Source organism: Saccopteryx bilineata, chromosome 1 (genome assembly GCF_036850765.1).
Source record: "Saccopteryx bilineata isolate mSacBil1 chromosome 1, mSacBil1_pri_phased_curated, whole genome shotgun sequence".
Lineage (NCBI taxonomy): Eukaryota > Metazoa > Chordata > Mammalia > Chiroptera > Emballonuridae > Saccopteryx > Saccopteryx bilineata.
Genome location: NC_089490.1, coordinates 389508650 through 389528799, shown reverse-complemented (window position 1 = coordinate 389528799; position 20150 = coordinate 389508650). Strand labels below are relative to the sequence as shown.

Genomic DNA, 20150 nt, shown 5'->3' with positions numbered 1-20150 from the left:
TTATTCATTTTAGAGAGGAGAGAGAAATGGAGAGAGAGAGACAGAGAGGGAGAGAGAGAGGAGAGAGAGACAGAGAGAGAAGGTGGGGAGGAGCTGGAAGCATCAACTCCCATATGTGCCTTGACCAGGCAAGCCCAGGGTTTCGAACCGGCAACCTCAGCATTTCCAGGTCAACACTTTATCCACTGTGCCACCACAGGTCAGGCGGTTAGCGATTTTTTAACTGATCTCAAAGTCATGAAAATATTCTTCTACTTTTTCTTCTAGAAACATCGTTATCTTTAACATTTAGATTCATAAGCCATTGCAAAGTAATTTTTATATGTGGTTTAAGTTCAGGATTGACCTTCATTATTTTTAGCAAATCAGTTTAGTTTTATTTAATAGGTTGAGTTAGAATCATTTAAAGATCTATCTGATAATGCTAAGTCTGAAATTAATGAAAGAAGTTAAGATTGAAGTTTGACTCATCAGTGGTGGCATAGTGGATAGAGCATCAACCTGGGACGCTGAGGTCTCAGGTCTGAGACCCTGAGGTCGTTGGCTTGAGTGCAGGCTCATCCAATTTGAGCGAGGGCTTGCCAGCTTGAGTGTGGGGTCACTAGCTTGAGCTAGGAGTCACTGGCTCAGCTGGAGCCCCCCAGTCAAGGTATGTATGAAAAGTAATCAATGAACAACTAGAGTGGTGCAACTACAATTTATGCTTCACAATTATTCATCTCTTCTGTAATAAAGTAAAAAGAATGTTAAAAGCAAAATAAACATTTAAAAATAAAGTTTTAGGGATTTCTAGGCATTACTGAGACTAAATAACTTTTCTCCAGATAACGACTGCAGAGTATTGGGAATGCAGCTTATTGAGTAGGTTCAATAAATTCTACAGTGGGTGCTTTTTCTAAGTAATTAAAAATATCCTTGAGCCTGACCAGGTGGTGGCGCAGTGGATGGAGCGTCGGACTGGGATGCGGAGGGACCCAGGTTCGAGACCCCGAGGTCGCCAGCTTGAGCGCGGGCTCATCTGGCTTGAGCAAAGAGCTCACCGGCTTGGACCCAGGGCCCCTGGCTCCAGCAGGGGGTTACTCGGTCTGCTGAAGGCCCACGGTCAGGGCACATGTGGGAAAGCAGTCAATGAACAACTAAGAAGTCGCAACGCGCAACGAGAAACTGATGATTGATGCTTCTCATCTCTCTCCGTTCCTGTCTGTCCCTGTCTATCTCTGCCTCTGTTAAAAAAAAAAAAAAAATATATATATATATATATATATATATCCTTGAAAAATCAGTTATATAGTAGGACTTGAGTCATCAAAAGCTCTAAAGTTAATGTCTTAGGTTATTTTTTGCATTTAGGGGATACCTCTGAGTCATGGAGGATACAAGCTAATGCAACTGGGTGATGGGGGCAGAAAAGACAATGGAAAAAAAGAGATGTACTGCCCCATGTCCAACAGTACAGTTCTGGTACACTTATTATGATAGGGTTCCACTGTGTTCAGCTGATTTAGTCTTTATTTTATTTTATTTTTTTCTTTCTTTCTTTTTTTTTTTTTTTTTACAGAGACAGACAGTCAGAGAGAGGGATACATAGAGACAGACAGACAGGAATGGAGAGAGATGAGAAGCATCAATCATCAGTTTTTTGTTGTGACACCTTAGTTGTTCATTGATTGCTTTCTCATATGTGCCTTGACCGTGGGCCTTCAGCAGACCGAATAAACCCTTGCTTGAGCCAGCGAACGTGGGTCCAAGCTGGTGAGCTTTGCTCAAACCAGATGAGCCCGTGCTCATGCTGGCAACCTCAGGGTCTCGAACCTGGGTCCTCCGCATCCCAGTCCAACGCTCTATCCACTGCGCCACCGCCTGGTCAGGCCTTTATTTTTTTTTTTAATTTTAATTTTTTTTTTTTTTTACAGAGACAGAGAGGGAGTCAGAGGGATAGACAGGGACAGACAGACAGGAATAGAGACAGATGAGAAGCATCAATGATTAGATTTTCATTGAGTGTTGCGACTTCTTAGTTGTTCATTGAATGCTTTCTCATATGTGCCTTGACTGCGGGCCTTCAGCAGACTGAGTAACCCCTTGCTGGAGCCAGCGACCCCGGGTCCAAGCTGGTGAGCTTTTTGCTCAAGCCAGATGAGCCCACGCTCAAGCTGGCAACCTTGGGGTCTCAAACCTGGGTCCTTCCACATCCCAGTCCAACGCTCTATCCACCGCGCCACCGCCTGGTCAGGCTGATTTAGTCTTTAAATAAGACACTATAATTTAGAATGTTTAGTAGCTGAAGTCTGCAATTTTTGCTTCAATTTTAATAACCATTTCTTTTTTTTTTTTTTTCCTGAAGTGAGAAGCAGGGAGACAGAGACAGATTTCTGCATGTGCCCAAACAGGATCCACCTGGCAAGTCCACTAGGGGCCATGCTCTGCCCATCTGGGGCATTGTTCTGTTGCAACCAGAGCCATTGTAGTACCTCAGGCAGAGGCCATGGAGCCATCCTCAGCATTCGGGGCCAACTTTGCTCCAATGGAGCCTTGGCTGCGGGAGGAGATGAGAAAGAGAAAGAGAGAGAGAGAGAAAGGAGAGGGAGAAGGGTGAAGAAGCAGATGGCCGCTTCTCCTGTGTGACCTGACTGGGAATTGAAACCAGGACTTTCACACATTGGGCCCACACTCTATCACTGAGCCAACTGGCCTAATAACCACTCTTTTTTTTTTTCATTTTTCCGAAGCTGGAAACGGGGAGGCAGTCAGACAGACTCCCGCATGCGCCCGACCGGGATCCACCCGGCATGCCCACCAGGGGGCGATGCTCTGCCCCTCTGGGGCGTCACTCTGTTGCATCCAGAGCCATTCTAGTGCCTGAGGCAGAGGCCACAGAGCCATCCTCAGTGCCCGGGCCAACTTTGCTCCAATGGAGCCTTGGCTGCAGGAGGGGAAGAGAGAGACAGAGAGGAAGGAGAGGGGGAGGAGTGGAGAAGCAGATGGGCGCTTCTCCTGTGTGCCCTGGCCGGAAACCGAACCCGGGACTCCTGCACGCCAGGCCAACGCTCTACCACTGGGCCAACCAGCCAGGGCCTAATAACCACTCTTGAGGAAAAAAAATACAGGAACTGTTAGGTGTTAAGTAAGGTAATGGAAAAACCCAGTGGTTTGCTAATTTTATTAAATGTAAATCTCAAAAGTTGTCATAGTCTTCTTAATTTGTTTTTGAAAGAGACACACAGAAAGAACAAGAGAGATGAGAAGCATCAACTCGTACGTAGTTGCATCACTTTTAGTTGTTCATTGATTGCTTCTCAAACATGCCTTACAGGAGTGGGGGTGCTCCAACTGACCAGTGACTGACCCATTGCTCAAGCCAGCAACCTTGGACTTCGAGCCAATGACCATGGGATCATTTTGATGATCTCATGCTCAAGTTGGCAACCTCAGGGTTTTGAACCCAGGACTTAGTATCCCAGGTCAATGCTCTATCCATTGCACCACCACTGGTCAGGCCATAGCCTTCTTAATTTTATACCCCAAAGGGTACAATTTAGAAGCAATATATAAATTTATATGCATCTTACTACACAAATCAGTATGTCACACTTGCTCCAGTACTTATTCATCATCTACTGTATATTAAAGATATTAACTCAGGCCCTGGCCGGTTGGCTCAGTGGTAGAATATCGACTGGGCATATGGATGTCCTGGGTTCAATTCCCAGTCAGGGCACAGAGAAGGGACCATCTGCTTCTCCACCCCTCCTCCAACTCCTCCTCTCTCTTCCCCTTCGGCAGCCAGGAATCTGCAGGCTGGATTGGTTCCAGCAAGCACATCACCCAAGGCACTGAGGATGGCTTCCTAAAGCCTCCACCTCAGGAGGAGGTGGAGTTGTGACCATGGCCCCAGATGAGCAGAGCATGGGTCCTCAAGGGGGGTTGCCATGAGGATCCTGGTCTGGCGATCACGGGAGTCTATCTCCCCTCCTCTCACTTGAAAAAAAAAATTTTTTAAAGAAAAAAAAAATAAAGATATTAACTCAGGGTTCCATTCCACAGAAGACTTCTGGTGAAAACAAAAAAACTTGTAATTTAGTTGGAGCCACAATACCCACACATGAAAAAAACACTCATAAAAAACAAACAAAGTTAATTTAGTGCATAAAAGAAGGGTCTGATTTCTTATTATTGCACATCCCCCACTGAAGGTGTTCAATAAATTCTACCACCTTAGGAGATGAGCTTTAAACTAAAATTAAGAAAACAGGTACTTTTTTTCTTTAATATTCATTCACTCATATTTCTTCACCCTCTCTCTCCCTTTTTCCTCTCTCTCTGGCGGTGGGATGGCCAGAAGAGGAAGAAATACTAAAAGTGAAACGCTATACTGAATTGATTAGGCAAACTGAAAACTAACTGGTAAAGTGAAAACTGAGATTTGTTAGTGATAAACCCAAGAAGGTGCTTAGCCACTTACCCAGAGATTTACTTAATGAGAATGGATCGCTGATTTCCACAGGTCGTTCCACTGCCAGTAAGAAGACAGTCGTGAACCTTGGGTCCCTTTTTTCACTAGTCAACAGTCACCCTCACCTACACGCGGAGTACATATTTGGCACTCAGCAAATCTTGATTGAATGAAAACCTACCTCACACATATTGGTACTCAACCCCGGAGTTATGGACCCACAAATTATTTCCCAAACCCCTAAGGACTTAACCCAAATAACTGAAGAAGTACAAACGAAAGCTCTGGGATCTTTGCAAAGACTGGGAACAATCAAGGGCCATTGTAGTCAGTCTACACTAACCCAAATTCCCAAAGAAAGCTCAGGGGACTGACTGCGCTTATCAGCTTCAGCTTCTCAAGGCGGTACCCGACAGGCCGCAAATCCATAGCCTCCCACCCGGGGGCGCTGAGAGATGTTAGGGGGTATCCCCTCTAAAGTTAGTACCTGCAAAGCTGCGGCGCAGAAAGCGGTTCGGGGTTTTCATTACGGAGGCCGGAGCCTGGGCCGACCGGCTTCGCCTCCTGGCTGAGGGTTCCGCGCCCCGGAGCAGCAGTGACAGCACGGGTCGCAGAGAGAGACCACACGCCTCAGGAGACTCGTGCTCACAGGCACCAGATACTTGCTCTCAGAACTGAGCGAGTTGTCGCACTCACGTCGATCAGAGCTCTTAAGGACTCCCCCCCACCCCCCACGGTTCAAGCGATCACTTCTGCCTTAAGCCCAGTAGCCGGTCCTTCCAGGTGCCGCCATCGTTAGTGTTTGTTTTCATCCGCTTTGGTGAAGGCGGGGGGAGGATAGGATTAGGGGGGAAATACAACTGTCTAGTTTCATCCGCACTTTCGTTATATATGAATTCCCTATTTAACCTCTTTTCTCTTCGAAATTCCCATAAAAGTTTATTTTCTTTCCATATATACTTATTGTCAATATTTCTAAGTGTCTCAGAAGAAAATAAAAGTGTACAGAACGGGGCCTTTGAGAGAGCGAAAACGTTTGGACCTTGTGAGGAATGTGCACTTGCGAAATGCAAGTCAATGTGGCAGCAGCAAGTGAGGACGCGGCGTGGGGCGGACGCTGACGCGAAGGGGGCGGTGCTTGTGCTGAGCGCCGTGGCGGCTTGTGAGCGACTGCCGGTTCCGTAGGCGGGCCGCCGAGGCTGGGTGGGTGGGGAGTGTGTTTTGCAACCTGGCAGCTGCCGAGAGGTGGGTGATAGACTTTAGTTGACTTTGAGTGGCCGGCACAATCAGACTTACGGAATATCCCATATTTCGTATTTGAGGCGCCTCTTAAAAGCAGTACAGTCGCCTCCCAACCCTAGCTCTCTGAGCGTCTTCTTTGCACCTTCCTTTTAACTTGTCTGGCCCTCTCTACTTCCTAGCCGCGCGACTAGAGCACACAGTCTACGTCCATCAGCCTGGGTCGTGGGTACCCCCCCCCCCCTTTTAGAATGATTTGAGTACATTCTATCCGCCCACTTCTGTCACGTACTTAAAGGTGGAGCCAAAGGGTTCTGGGTAACGAAACCCGCCATGACTAATCCCTGCCCTGGTTAGTTACGACTTAAGTCCTTGAAACAAAAACGAAGACTGTCGTGGAGCCATGACTTATTGGAGAAAAACTAAGTTACAGGTATAGCACCTTTTGCTTGAACAAAATGGAAATTCGAGAACAGAATCTATTGTAATCTTTGAATCACTTTAAAGTCTTTGGTAGGCTTCTAATTTTTTAACTTTTAAATTTTACAGAGAGAAGACTATAAATGGCAGAGCCATTAATCTGATGTTTAGCTGTTGAATTCTGACACTTTAAAATACCTTCTTGCACCAACGTCTTCACTGGGAAGAATTCAGGGAAAGTAGCAGAGAGAGAGAGAGTCAACATTTACATTTACCATGGCTATACCAATAACAGTGCTTGACTGTGATCTCTTACTGTATGGCCGCGGTCACCGGACATTGGACCGTTTTAAGCTGGATGATGTGACTGATGACTATTTGATGTCCATGTATGGTTTTCCTCGACAGTTCATTTATTACTTGGTGGAGCTCTTGGGAGCGAGTCTTTCCAGACCTACTCAGAGATCCAGGGCTATTAGCCCAGAGACACAGATCCTTGCAGCACTGGGCTTCTATACTTCGGGTTCCTTCCAGACTCGGATGGGAGATGCTATTGGAATCAGTCAGGCATCTATGAGTCGATGTGTTGCCAATGTCACCGAAGCACTTGTGGAAAGAGCTGCACAGTTCATTCGCTTTCCAGCTGATGAAACCTCCATTCAGGCTCTGAAGGATGAATTCTATGGGTTGGCTGGAATGCCAGGGGTGATAGGAGTGGTTGACTGTATCCATGTGGCAATCAAGGCACCAAATGCTGAAGACCTTTCCTATGTGAACCGCAAAGGACTGCATTCTTTAAACTGCCTGATGGTGTGTGACATCAGAGGGGCACTAATGACTGTGGAGACGAACTGTCCAGGCAGCCTACAGGACTGTGCTGTGCTGCAGCAGTCTTCTCTCAGTAGTCAGTTTGAAGCTGGAATGCACAAAGATAGCTGGTTGCTTGGTAAGTTCACAGGTGGAAATACTTAATTTAAAAAAAAAACTCGTTAGGCCCTGCCTGGCCGGTTGGCTCAGTGGTAGAGCGTCGGCCTGGCGTGCGGAGGTCCCGGGTTCTATTCCCGGCCAGGGCAAACAGGAGAAGCGCCCATCTGCTTCTCCACCCCTCCCCCTCTCCTTCCTCTCTCTCTCTTCCCCTCCCTCAGCCAAGGCTCCATTGGAGCAAGGATGGCCCGGGCGCTGGGGATGGCTCTATGGTCTCTGCCTCAGGCGCTAGAGTGGCTCTGGTCGCAACGGAGCGACGCCCCAGATGGGCAGAGCATTGCCCCCTGGTGGGCGTGCCGGGTGGATCCCGGTCTGGCGCATGCGGGAGTCTGTCTGACTGCCTCCCCGTTTCCAGCTTCAGAAAAATACAAAAAAAAAAAAAAAATCTTTAAAAACTATTGATTAATTTTAGAGAGAGGAAGGGAGGAATAGACAGACACAGGAACATTGATCTGTTCCTGTGTGTGCCCTGACCAGGGATCGAACCCTCAATCTTGGCGTATCCAGATGATGCTCTGACCAACTGAGCTGCCCAGCCAGGAGACGACAGTTCTCTTATGTACAACAAATTATGTGAGAGATGAAAAGATGCATTAAAAAAAGAAAAGATACACTAAGGATTGGAAGACCTCTCTTTCAAAATCACTAATCATATTTGTGCTGTACATGTTCAAAACATGTACATGTGTTTAACATCTTAGACATTCAGCACTTATTTCTCTTTAATGTGCTTTGTTTTTCTTTAATGTGCTTGCTGGTTCATAAAAGAGAAACCTCTCCTGTTCAGGTGGAAAGAGATTGCTGTCACACTGGTTTAGAGCTGCCAGTGTACCGTGTGTAACATCTTGGAACTTAGTGATTTTCCTTGAGTTGTTGCTTCTGCATATCGTTTACAGTGAGTGTCCCACCTTCTCTTTACTGGACATTTATTTTAATCCCACCATGTGCCTACTTTGAGCTTTGAAATTGCATACAATTCACACCAAGAAGAGAAGGAAAGTCTGTTTTGCAAGTGTCTAATGTAGTTACTTTTTCCAGAATTGTAGGAGTACTTGGATTCCAAGCTCATTTCTTATTAAATCACTTTGGTACCCTAACTATAAAGCCAGAGATTTAGAATTTGTTAGGCAATGTTGTAAACACTTTGAATTGGATTATCTCACTTAGTCCTTATAAAAAACTAATGCCCTGGCTGGATGGTTCAGTTGGTTAGAGTAGTGTCTTGATATGCCAAGGTTACGGTTTGGTTCGATCCCCAGTGAAGATACATATTAGAATCAACCAGTCTGACCAGGTGGTGGCACAGTGCTAGGATGCTGAGGACCCAGGTTTGAAACCCCAAGGTCACCAGCTTGAGACCGTGCTCATCGGGCTTGAGTGCAGGCTCACCAGTTTGAGTGTGGGGTCGCCGGCTTGAGCGAGGGATCATAGATATGACCTCGTGGTTGCTGGCTTGAGCCCAAAGGTCCCTGGCTGCAGCCCCAACCCCTGTCAGGGCACATATAAGAAAGTAATCAATGAACAACTAAGGTGTTGCAATTATGAGTTGATGCTTTTCATTTCTCTCTCCTTCCTGTCTGTTTCTGTCTCACTCTCTCTGACAAAAAAAAAGAGAGAGAGAGAAAAAGAATCAACCAGTAAATGTATAAATAAGTGGAACAATTGTTCCTCTCTCTCTCACTCTCTCCCTCTCCCTCCCTCCTTCTCTCTCTAAAATCTTTCAATAAATGAAGACATATGAAAAAACCGTCTACTAACAAATGCATGAATGGGTAGAGCAGTGTATTAATGTTTCTCTCTCTCTCTTTGTTTCTCACTGTAACATAAAAAAATGCTCTGGCCAGGTACCTCAGTTGGTTATAGTGTTATTGCTATATACGTACCAAAGTTGTAGGTTCGATCACCAGACAGGGCACATACAAAAATCAACCAATGAATTCATAAATAAGTAGAACAAAAAATTGATATTTCTTTCCGTGTTTCTCTCTCTAAAGTCAATAAATTAAAAAAAAAAGTTAAGTCTATGCCTGACCAGGTGGTGGCGCAGTGGATAGAGCGTCAGACTGGGGTGTGGAGGACCCAGGTTCGGGACCCCGGGGTCGCCAGCTTGAGCGCAGGCTCATCTGGTTTGAGCAAGGCTCACCAGCTTTAGCCCAAGGTTGCTGGCTTGAGCAAGGGGTCACTCGGTCTGCTGTCCCCCTCCCCCATAAAGGCACATATGAGAAATCAATGAACAACTAAGTAAACACAATGAAGAATTGATGTTTCTCGTCTCTCTCCCTTCCTGTCTGTCCCTATCTGTCCCTCTGTCTCTCTCACTGTATCTGTCACCAAAAAAATAAAAATAAAATAAACCTTTATAAATAAATAAATAACCTATGAAAAGGCCCTGGCTGGTTAGTTCAGTCAGAGCAGTTATCAGGAAACATCCAGGGTGTGGATCCAGTCCTCCATGAGGGCACAAAGAGGAAGCAACCAGTGATGCATGACTAAATGGAGCAACAAATGAATGTTTCTCTCTCTCTCTCTCCTAAAAAAAATTATAAAAAAAACACAATTTATAAACTCACAAGGATTTAAATACTAACATTAACATTTTTACAGATGAGGAAATTAAGGCACAGATTATTTAAGTCACTGTTTTATGTTTTAAAACTAGATTGTGCCTGACCTGTGGTGGCACAGTGGATAAAGTGTCAACCTGGAAATGCTGAGGTCGCCGGTTCAAAACCCTGGGCTTGCCTGGTCAAGGCACATATGGGAGTTGATGCTTCCAGCTCCTTCCCCCGTCTCTCTCTCTCTCTCTCTCTCTCTGTCTCTGTCTCTCTCTCTCTCTCTCCCTCTCTCCTCTCTAAAATGAATAAATAAAAATAAATAAATAAATAAAAAATAAAACTAGATTGTGCCCTGGCCAGTTGGCTCAGCGGTAGAGCGTCGGCCTGGTGTGCGGGAGTCCCGGGTTCGATTCCTGGCCAAGGCACACAGGAGAAGCACCCATCTGCTTCTCCACACCTCCCCCTCTCCTTCCTCTCTGTCTCTCTCTTCCCCTCCTACAGCTGAGGCTCCATTGGAGCAAAGATGGCCGGGGCGCTGGAGATGGCTCTGTGGCCTCTGCCTCAGGCGCTAGAGTGGCTCTGGATGCAGCAGAGGGACGCCCCAAGATGGGCAGAGCATCGCCCCCTGGTGGGCATGCCGGGTGGATCCCGGTCGGGCACATGCGGGAGTCTGTCTGACTGCCTCCCCGTTTCTAGCTTCAGAAAAATGAAAACAAACAAACAAACAAAAAAACTAGATTGTGTGAGAAGTTACTCTATTTGGCAACTAGTCCCCTTTTCAAGGACTTAAAGGTCATGTAGGAATTACTGATTGTCTTTCCTTTTACACCTTGGGACCCCAGATTGAGTTGGAATTAAGACTTTAAATTAATTTTTTGAGAAGAGAAATTTTATTTAGAAAGTCACAGGTAGAAGTGAGCTGTAGAAGAAATGGGCTTAGGAAACAAGTGACAGAGACAAAAGGAGGGCCCTTGGCATTTAGGAGAAAGAGAGGCAAAGAAAACGCCTGAGGGGAAGCGGTGGGGAAAGGTGCAGGGGTGTTCCACAGAGAGAGGCCTGAAGTCATTTTTTGAGTTTATAGGAAAGTTGAAAATAAGAACTCTGACAAATTTTTATATACTTTTCTGATTTCCCTCATTTATTTTTTCCCTCTTTATTTTATTTTATTTTATTTATTTTTTAGTCAGAGGAAGGGAGATAGAGAATGCCCTGCAAATACCCTGACCGGGATACAACCTGGCAGCCTCTGTCTCAGGCTGATGCTCTGCCCATCTGGGGCCATGCTCGCAACCAAGCTATTCTTAGCACCTGAGGAGGAAGCTTTATGGAGCGCTAGGGGCTGTCTCGCTGTAGTCAGTGGAGCCAAGGTTTTCTTTATGTCGGAGAGAGAGAGAGAGGGGGGGGGGTGAAGAAGCAGATGGTCACCTCTCCTGTGTGCCCTGACTGGGAATCAAACCCGGGACTTCCAGGTCCTGCTTAAAAAAAAAAAAGGCGTGTATCACTGCCTGACCTGTGGTGGCACAGTGGGTAAATGTTGTCTGGGAATGCTGAGGTTGCAGGTTCAAAATCTTGGGTAGCCTGGTCAAGGCACATATGACAAGCAAATGACGAACAACTAAAGTGAAGCAACTATGAGTTGATACTTCTTGCTACCCCCCTCCTCTGTAAAATCAATAAATAAAATCTTTTTAAAAATGTGTATCATGGGACACCACTTTAAACTTTGGGAATGAGAATTTTTAAGGAAGGAATCTAGACATCCATTTTTAACAGGTGCCCTAAATCATTTGTACAAACAGGTAAATTTGGAAAACACTAGTTCCTAGAGGAAGGGTAGTCAACTTTTTTATACCTACAGCCACTTTTTTTTTTTTTTTTTGTATTTTTCTGAAGTTGGAAACAGGGAGGCAGTCAGACAGACTCCCACATACGCCCGACCAGGATCCATCCACCTAGCATGCCCACCATGGGGCATCGCTCTGCTGCAACCAGAGCCATTCCAGCGCCTGAGGCAGAGGCCACAGAGCCATCCTCAGTGCCCAGGCCAACCTTGTTCCAATGGAGCCTTGGCTGCGGGAGGGGAAGAGAGAGACAGAGAGGAAGGAGAGGGGGAGGGGTGGAGAAGCAGATGGGCACCTCTCCTGTGTGCCCTGGCTGGGAATTGAATCAAGGACTCCTGCACGCCAGGCCGACGCTCTACCACTGAGCCAACCGGCCAGGGCCCCTACTGCCCACTTTTGTATCTCTGTTAGTAGTAAAATTTTCTAACCGCCCACTTGTTCCACAGTAATGGTGATTTATAAAGTAGGGAAGTAACTATAAAATTTATAAAGCAAGTTACAGCAAGTTAAAGCATATAATAATAATTACTTACCAAGTATTTGATGTTGGATTTTCGCTAAGTTTGGCAGAATAAATCTTTATAAAACAACTTACTATAGTTCAATCTATCTTTTTATTTATACTTTGGTTGCTCCGCTACCGCCCACCATGAAAGCTGGAACGCTCACTAGTGGGTGGTAAGGACCAGGTGACTACCACTGACCTAGAAGATGTGTGGACAGTGGGGTAATGCAGAGGAAGATTGGCAGGATTATGAGGAATGACAAGAAGGATATAAAAAAAAGAGAGAGAATGCCTGACCAGGCGGTGGCGCAGTGGATAGAGCGTCGGACTGGGATGCGGAAGGACCCAGGTTCGAGACTCCAGGATAGCCAGCTTGAGCATGGGCTGATCTGGCTTAAGCAAAAAAAGCTCACTAGCATGGACCCAAGGTCACTGGCTCGAGCGAGGGGCTTACTCAGTCTGCTGAAGGCCCGCGGTCATGGCACATATGAGAAAAAAATCAATGAACAACTATGGTGTCGTAACGAAAAACTGATGATTGATGCTTCTCATCTCTCTCTGTTCCTGTCTGTCTGTCCCTATCTATCCCTCTATCTGACTCTCTGTCCCTTATCTGACTCTCTGTCCCTGTAAAATAAATAAATAAATAAATAAATAAATAAATAAATAAATAATAAAAATTTTTAAAAAAAAGAGAGAGAAGATGGCTGGCTGATTGTGTCTTAACACCATCAGATTTGTGAACTAGTTCTAGATTTGCCAAAGTTAGAATTAGCTGTGATTCTCCTTTGCTTTTTGTTTTTGTTTGTTTTAGCAAATTTTTGCCATAGGTATGATCCCTGCATGTCCTCATTCTCTTCTGTCCCTTCAGAGTACATTACCTAATTCCCTTTTTCTAAATGAACGTGTTCCTAACAAATCAGCCTGAGTTCTTATTTCTTCAGAGCTTATGGCCTAGTCCTGTTAAGCAGCTTTGGTAAGATGTGCCAGAATGTCTTGTGGATGACTGATCATGTAAGTAATTGTAATCTGGTTAGCAATTCTGATCCTAATCCCCTCCTGAGTGTCTGTCTTCCGTGGTACTTGGATTATAACCAGGTAATGACCACCTAGCATTTTATAAAAAGCTTATATTAACCAGGTTGTCCTGTATGTCTCCCCATTTAAGGCTCATACTGTTTCTTACAGAAACATTTAACAAATATCATTTAGTATCTCTGCTTTGGCATTTATCTGAAATATTTATCTTCTTTCTTTTACACAGTATACCACTGTTTTAGTGACTCTAAGTCTGACATTAGCATTAGTGACTAACTTCTTCCTTTGCCTGACATATCAAAGGATGGCTGACATATATCTTGACCTTCTCATTTGTAAAATGAGTTCAATAGTATCTAATCTGAAAGAATTGGGAAAATAAAAGGTAGCCTGACCTGTGGTGGCACAGTGGATAGAGTGTCAGTCTGGAGCACTGAGGGCCTCGGTTTGAGACCCTGGGTTTCCTGGGTCAAGGCAGACAATTAATGGAAAACTAAAGTGAAGCAACTATGAGTTGATACTTCTCGCTCCACCCCCCCCCCCACCTGCCTCTGTAAAGTCAATAAATAAAATCTTGAAGAGAAAAAGGAGTGTTACATGTTTTGGAAAAGTGCCTAGCACTCTCCATAACTACTGAAATTGATGGTGGGTCAGAAGCAGTTGTGCAGTTGAAGCAGTTGTGCAAGTTGGTACTCCTAGGGCCTGTTTGTCTCAGATTTCTAAGAGGTTGTGCTTTTGTGTGAGTCATTTCTTCTGCCAGATGTAATGAGTCAGAACAATTAAACATTATGGAGACATTGTATTGAGTTAGGACATGGCATTCCAGTTTTTTGTTTTATTTTTAGCACTTCCCAGTATCATTTGATAAGTCACCTAAGGGGAATGCACGGTATATATTATAATTGACCTCTGATTTTATTTCCTTATCACTATTACTGTTTACATCATTGTATTTATGCTCTCCTTGTTATTGTGAGAGTCTACCAGTTCCTCTGTTACAAAGGCGTTGTTTTAGTGACTATAGTAAGGAAGGCAGGACACCTGGTCTACTATAGATGCTAAGACTTTTATTTTATTCTTCTTAGCACTAGGAGAATGAAATATTATGAAATACTCTGAAACCCCCAGGTATTACATTCAGACCTGACACTTTAATGTAAAAGTTAGACATTTTCTTTACAAGTGTTTTGAGATGTCATGGCAGAATTCTCTTTTTCTCTCTTGCACTTTAGCTTAGAGATTTTGAAGATTGGATTGCTATGTGCTAGTTTTTTTGTTTTTAATTTTTTTATTTATTTATTTTACATTTTTCATTTATTTTATTTTAGTTATTATTTTTTTAAGTGAGAGGAGGGGAGACAGAGAGACACAATCCTCCATGTACCCAGACCAGGATCCACCGCTTTCTGGGCTGATGCTGGAACCAACGTAGCTATCCTCAGGGCCTGGGGTCAATGCTCAAACCAACCGAGCCACTGGCTGCAAGCAGGGAAGAGAGAGAGAGGAGGAGAGGGAGAGGAAGAAAAGCAGATGTGCCCTGACCAGGGATCGAATACAGGAGGTCCACATGCTGGGCCACTGTTCTATTTCCTGAGCAAACCAGCCAGCGTCATTTTTATTAATTTTAGAGAGAGAAACATCGATTTGTTGTTCTATTTATTTATTTATTATTATTATTATTTTTTGCATTTTTCTGAAGCTGGAAACAGGGAGAGACAGTCATACTCCCGCATGCGCCCGACCAGGATCCACCCAGCACGCCCACCATGGGGCGACGCTCTGCCCACCAGGGGGCGATGCTCTGCCCATCCTGGGCATCGCCATGTTGCGACCAGAGCCACCCCAGCGCCTGGGGCAGAGGCCACAGAGCCATCCCCAGCGCCTGGGCCATCTTTGCTCCAATGGAGCCTTGGCTGCAGGAGGGGAAGAGAGAGACAGAGAGGAAGGTGCGGCGGAGGGGTGGAGAAGCAAATGGGCGCTTCTCCTATGTGCCCTGGCCGGGTATCGAACCCGGGTCCTCCGCACGCTAGGCCGATGCTCTACCGCTGAGCCAACCGGCCAGGGCCTGTTCTATTTATTTATACATTCACTGGTTGATCCTTGTGTGTGCCTTGACCAGGATCGAACCTACAGTCTTCACATATTGGGATGATACTCTAACCAACTGAACTACCTGGCTAGGGCTCTGTGCGAAAGTTTTTACTAACCTTTTATTAAAGAGTCCAGGAATTTTATTTCCTGGAGTGCCTTCATCTCCTTCCTACATCTTTTCAGACTTGGCTTTCTTTAGCTATCAGCCTTTTTCTCTGTTTGTTTTTTGTACTTTTCTGAAGTGAAAAGTGGTGAGGCAGAGAAACAGATTCCCGCATGCGCCTGACCAGGATCCACCTGGCAAGCCACCAGGGGGCAATGACTGCCCATCTGGGGCATTACCAGAGTCATTTTAGCGCGTGAGGTGGAGGCCATGGAGCCATCCTCAGCGCCCAGGCTGACTTTGCTCCAGTGGAGCCTTGGCTGCGGGAGGGGAAGAGAGAGATAGAGAAAAAAGAGAGGAGGAAGGGTGGAGAAGCAGATGGGTGCTTCTCCTGTATGCTCTGGCTGGGAATCGAACCCAGGACTTCCACATGCCAGACCTACACTCTACCACTGAGCCAGCTGGCGAAGGCTCTTTGTTGATTTTAACCAAGGGTATTCCCAGCTAAAACTCCTGTCTACCTGCTTGTGACTCTAGCATGCCTTCTCTTTACTGGAGCGTTTCCCTTTTGGTTTCTGTCTCTCTTAAAAAGAGAGAGACAGCCTGACCTGTGGTGGCGCAGTGGGATAAAGCGTCAACCTGGAACACTGAGGTTGCCGGTTCGAAACCTTGGGCTTGCCTGGTCAAGGCACATATGGGAGTTGATGCTTCCTGCTCCTCCCCCTTCTCTCTCTCTCTCTCTCTCCCCCACTAAAAATCAATAAATAAAATATTAAAAAAAAAAAAAAAGAGAGACAGACAGGCAGGAAGGGAGAGAGATGAGAAGCATCAATTCTTTGTTGTGGCACCTTAGTTGTTCATTGATTGCTTTTCATATGTGCCTTGACCAGGGGGCCTTAGCTGAGGCAGTGACCCCTTGCCTGCGTCCTCTAGGCTCAAAGCAGTGACCATAGGGTCACGTCTATGATCCCACGCTCAAGCCAGCAGTCCTACGCTCAAGCTGGTGAGTCCATGCTCAAGCCGGATGAGCCCCTGCTCAAGACAGTGGGGTTTCGAACCTGGGTTCTCAACATCCCAGGCTGACGTTCTATCCACTGCGCCGCCGCCTGGTCAGGCCCTCTTGGTATTCCTGATACACTTGGGCTCCAGAGGCTGTTGCATTTTCTTGTCCATTCTCTGTATGTATTCCTGAATTTCCCTTTTTGTTTGTATTTCAATTACGATCATTTATGATTTCTTTGGGCCTTCTCACAGGTGACAGTTCCTTCTTTCTCCGTACCTGGCTCATGACCCCTCTTCACATACATGAAACTCCAGCCGAATATCGTTATAATATGGCCCATTCTGCCACTCACAGTGTGATGGAGAAGACTTTCCGAACCCTCTGCTCCCAGTTCCGCTGCCTGGATGGCTCCAAGGGGGCACTGCAGTACTCACCAGAGAAGTCCAGCCACATCATCCTGGCTTGTTGTGTCCTCCACAACATCTCCCTGGAGCACGGGATGGATGTTTGGTCCTCTCCAATGACAGGACCCATGGAGCAGCCTCCTGAGGAGGAGTATGAGCACATGGAATCCCTGGACCTAGAGGCTGACCGTGTCCGTCAGGAGCTGGTGCTCACTCATTTTAGCTAACGTGGAAGGTGGGGAGGAGGCGGAGAACTTGCCCTCTCACCAGCCTCTACACAGTTCCATCATCTAGCCTAAGTGTGGATGCTTGTCACAAATTGACATTTGACCTGCGTGTTGGCATTCGACCTGTGTGGGTTTTTTTTAGAAAAGTTGGGTCTATGCCAAAATATCTCGATTCATTTGCAATTTTATTAACTAAGCCAAAATCAGGATAATAGCTCCCTACTATGCACTGAACTCCAGGTTGAGCGTCAGTCATTTGAAAACTCACTGGCTGTAGACATTTATGATTGTGCCTACAACATCAAAGCAAAGGGGGAAATGGCATCTAGCCCGAACACTTTTTTTTGGTTTCAATTATCTGGAGATTTCAAATGAAAACGATATTTATTTGTCCTGAGTTATTTGAATGGTATTTTAAGCTTTTCTACTTTGCTGCCTATATAGGCAGTGTAAAATAAAAAGTAACTTTAAGTTAGAGAATGGTCTTCTGACATAGGTAAATGGCTACTAATTTGAGTTTGCAGCTTTGTCTGTATGTGTTTTTTAAATTTATCTCTCGATTTTAGAGAGAGAGGGAAGGTGGTAAAGAGAGAAAGAGAAACATCGATTTGTTCCACATATTTATGCCTTCATTGGTTAACTCCTGTCTGTGCCCTGACCGGAGAGTGAACCCACACCTTGGCATATTAGGACAATGCTCTAACCAACTGAGTTATCCTGCCAGGGCTCAGCTTTGTGTTTTTAAGAAGATGTTAGGAGCCCTGGCCAGGTAGTTTTTTTGGTGAGAGCATCATCCTAATAACCAAGTTTGTGGGTTCAATCCCTGGTCAGGGCGCATATAGGAGTCAACCAATGAATGCCTAAATAAGTGGAACAAATTGTTTTTTCTCTTTCTCCCCCTTCCTCTCTCTCTTTCTTCCTATCTCTAAAATCAATTTAAAAAATGTTAGGAAAGAAAAAACAAAAATGTTAGGGACAGTCTGAAACCTCTGTCTTTAGTTTTTCTGCAGTAATTGGATGGTGACTTTGACCTAGTTCCTAGGGAGAAAATCTGGATTGCTATCTCCTATTTCCAATCCTGAGTAGGAGTTAGAGGCTAAAAGGCTTTAAGAATCCAGTCAGCTTAAGAAAGATAAGTAAAATATAGATAAAATAGCAAGCTTACACTTCATAGGAGATCTGAAGGCCTGACAAATTGGTGGACAGAGGAGAGTCACCTAGGCTTTACCAGCTCACATCATAGGTCATATTTGTTATGATTCTGATGGTAGAATGTCTGTTTGGTCATTCTTTGTACTAAAATTCCTTGAAATTCCATGTACCAAAGGAAAATTTAGAGAATAAAGAAGACATATGAAAGTGTTAAAAAGGAGAGTTAAGAAGAATGTAATTTCTTCATTTGAAATTAATTTCAAAGTTAGACCTACTTGAGTATCTTGTGACGAATGGGATGGACAGAATTTCCTGAGAAATAAATAATCCTCACCATCTCTTATTCTAAAATTACACTGATATAAAAATAACCCTATTGGAATAATGAAAGTGTAAGTTAGGTTCACACATTGGTGCCTTTGCTAGGACAGAAAAGACTTGCCCGAGGATTGTTTTGTTCCCAGTTTTTCATTTACTCACCATGTGATACCTCTGAATTGTCCTCTTGGATCATTTCCTACCTGCCTTTGGCAGTGTTAATCTGGTGATGCTCAAAGTAAAGAAATGAACATCTGATGACAGAGAAATTTGGAAATAAAGTGAGTGACTCATCCTTAAGATTAAAAACAAACATGGATTATTATCCGCCGTTTATCTTACTCCAGATGTTATTTTCCATCATCATTTTACACTGTAAAAAGTAGGTCCATTTGTCAGGAGGTTGAACTTAATATGTACAATGAAGTCATTGAGATGAGAGTGGACAATAGAAGTGACTGTAAACTTCAGCTCTACTTATTGTGCAATAGAGGTGCCCTGTTACATATTTTTCTTTGTAAAGTGTAACTTGTGATCCAGGCGTGCTTTGTTTCCTTCATAAGGCCATATTTTAACTCTGACAGTCTTTCCAAGTTTCTGAGCTGCACATTTTCACCTATAAAGTGTTAGTTCTTTTATGAGTGCTACGTGAGGCAAGGTTTACTGCCACCTGTGTATCGTATGTGGCAAGGTGGAGTGTATTGAAAGTGCCTTGCATTTTAGCTTTACAATACTACATTAAAGGAAAATTGGGGTTTTCACAACTTGCTAGATGGTGACACGAAATCTGAGTGGTAAAGACAGTCTTGGAGAGATTTCAAAAGCAATTTCAAGTATTACTTACATACCAAAGATGATTTCTAAATGCTGAACTGACTGAACATTGGTATTTCGCCCTGGGAGCATTTTATTTCCTAATAATTCTACAGAGTAACCATTCAAATATATCCCTTTAATCTCCTTTCAACCTGGATTTTTACAGGCCAGGATTTTTTTCAGTCTTAGTTACATTTTCCCCACAATGATCTAGGGACGGGATCATGGTCTGTACTTCTAAATTGCCAAGAGTTTGTTCATAGTGGCTTCTTTCTAAGTGCCTGAGAAGTCTCCTCTTGAGACCCTTACTGTGGATTTTTTTTTAATCTTATTGATTGATTTTAACCAGGGAGGAAAGGAGAAAGAGACCGGAGCATCAGTTCGTTCCTGTATGTGCCCTGACTTGGGACTGAACTGGCAGTCTGTGCATTTCGGGATGATGGTCTAATCAGCGGAGCTATGTAGCCAGGGCTTATTGTGGACTTATAATGTCTTCCTGGTACAGTTTTGGGAAAGAGTCAAAGATTTTGCCTGTCTTATGTAAGCTTCATCTTCCCATAGATGACCATCTGGCCAGCATGGGAGTTTTCCAGATTTGCCTTCAGATGTTTCAAGACAGCAAAGTTTGAAGAGAGAGAGAGAGATATATATATATATATATATATATATATATTTTTTTTTTTTTTTTTTTTTTTTTTTGTATTTTTCTGAAGCTGGAAACGGGGAGAGACAGACAGACTCCCGCATGCGCCCGACCGGGATCCACCCGGCACGCCCACCAGGGGCAACGCTCGGCTCACCAGGGGGCTATGCTCTGCCCCTCTGGGGCATCACTCTATTGCAACCAGAGCCACTCCAGCGCCTGGGGCAGAGGCCAAGGAGCCATCCCCAGCGCCCGGGCCATCTTCGCTCCAATGGAGCCTCGCTGCGGGAGGGGAAGAGAGAGACAAAGAGGAAGAAGAGGGGGAGGGGTGGAGAAGCAGATGGGCGCTTCTCCTGTG

General features: G+C 44.8%; 2 protein-coding genes across 12 annotated transcripts in view; one reads left to right on the top strand and one right to left on the bottom strand.

The window, feature by feature from the left end:
- The window catches only part of ATG13 (autophagy related 13), a 40647-nt gene extending 35374 nt beyond the window's left edge, over positions 1-5273 (bottom strand). For 5 of the 10 annotated variants that reach the window (XM_066251397.1, XM_066251401.1, XM_066251400.1 and 2 more), the window contains exon 1: positions 4941-5273. The gene's annotated coding sequence lies outside the window, so the exon portion shown is untranslated. Of the gene's footprint in view, positions 1-4462; positions 4579-4940 lie in introns of all 10 variants that reach the window. The other 5 variants (XM_066251404.1, XM_066251405.1, XM_066251398.1 and 2 more) reach the window with 4 other exon arrangements.
- Positions 5274-5586: 313 nt separating this feature from the next.
- HARBI1 (harbinger transposase derived 1) lies at positions 5587-18658 on the top strand. Of its 2 annotated transcripts, none has more exons than XM_066251437.1 (3): positions 5587-5698; positions 6242-7058; positions 16484-18658. In XM_066251437.1, the coding sequence occupies exons 2-3, from the start codon at positions 6389-6391 to the stop codon at positions 16861-16863; spliced, it is 1050 nt and encodes a 349-aa protein (XP_066107534.1). In that variant the 5' UTR covers positions 5587-5698; positions 6242-6388; the 3' UTR covers positions 16864-18658. The 2 variants fall into 2 exon arrangements, with proteins under 2 accessions (XP_066107534.1, XP_066107533.1); XM_066251436.1 differs by having other exon boundaries at positions 5602-6125.
- Positions 18659-20150: the final 1492 nt, after the last annotated feature.

Excerpts from the sequence above, each read along its gene's own strand:
- HARBI1 (XM_066251437.1), top strand. The coding sequence starts at position 6,389 with ATGGCTATACCAATAACAGTGCTTGACTGTGATCTCTTACTGTATGGC. Across the intron at positions 7,059-16,483 it reads CAAAGATAGCTGGTTGCTTG|GTGACAGTTCCTTCTTTCTC; the intron begins GTAAGTTCACAG and ends GCCTTCTCACAG.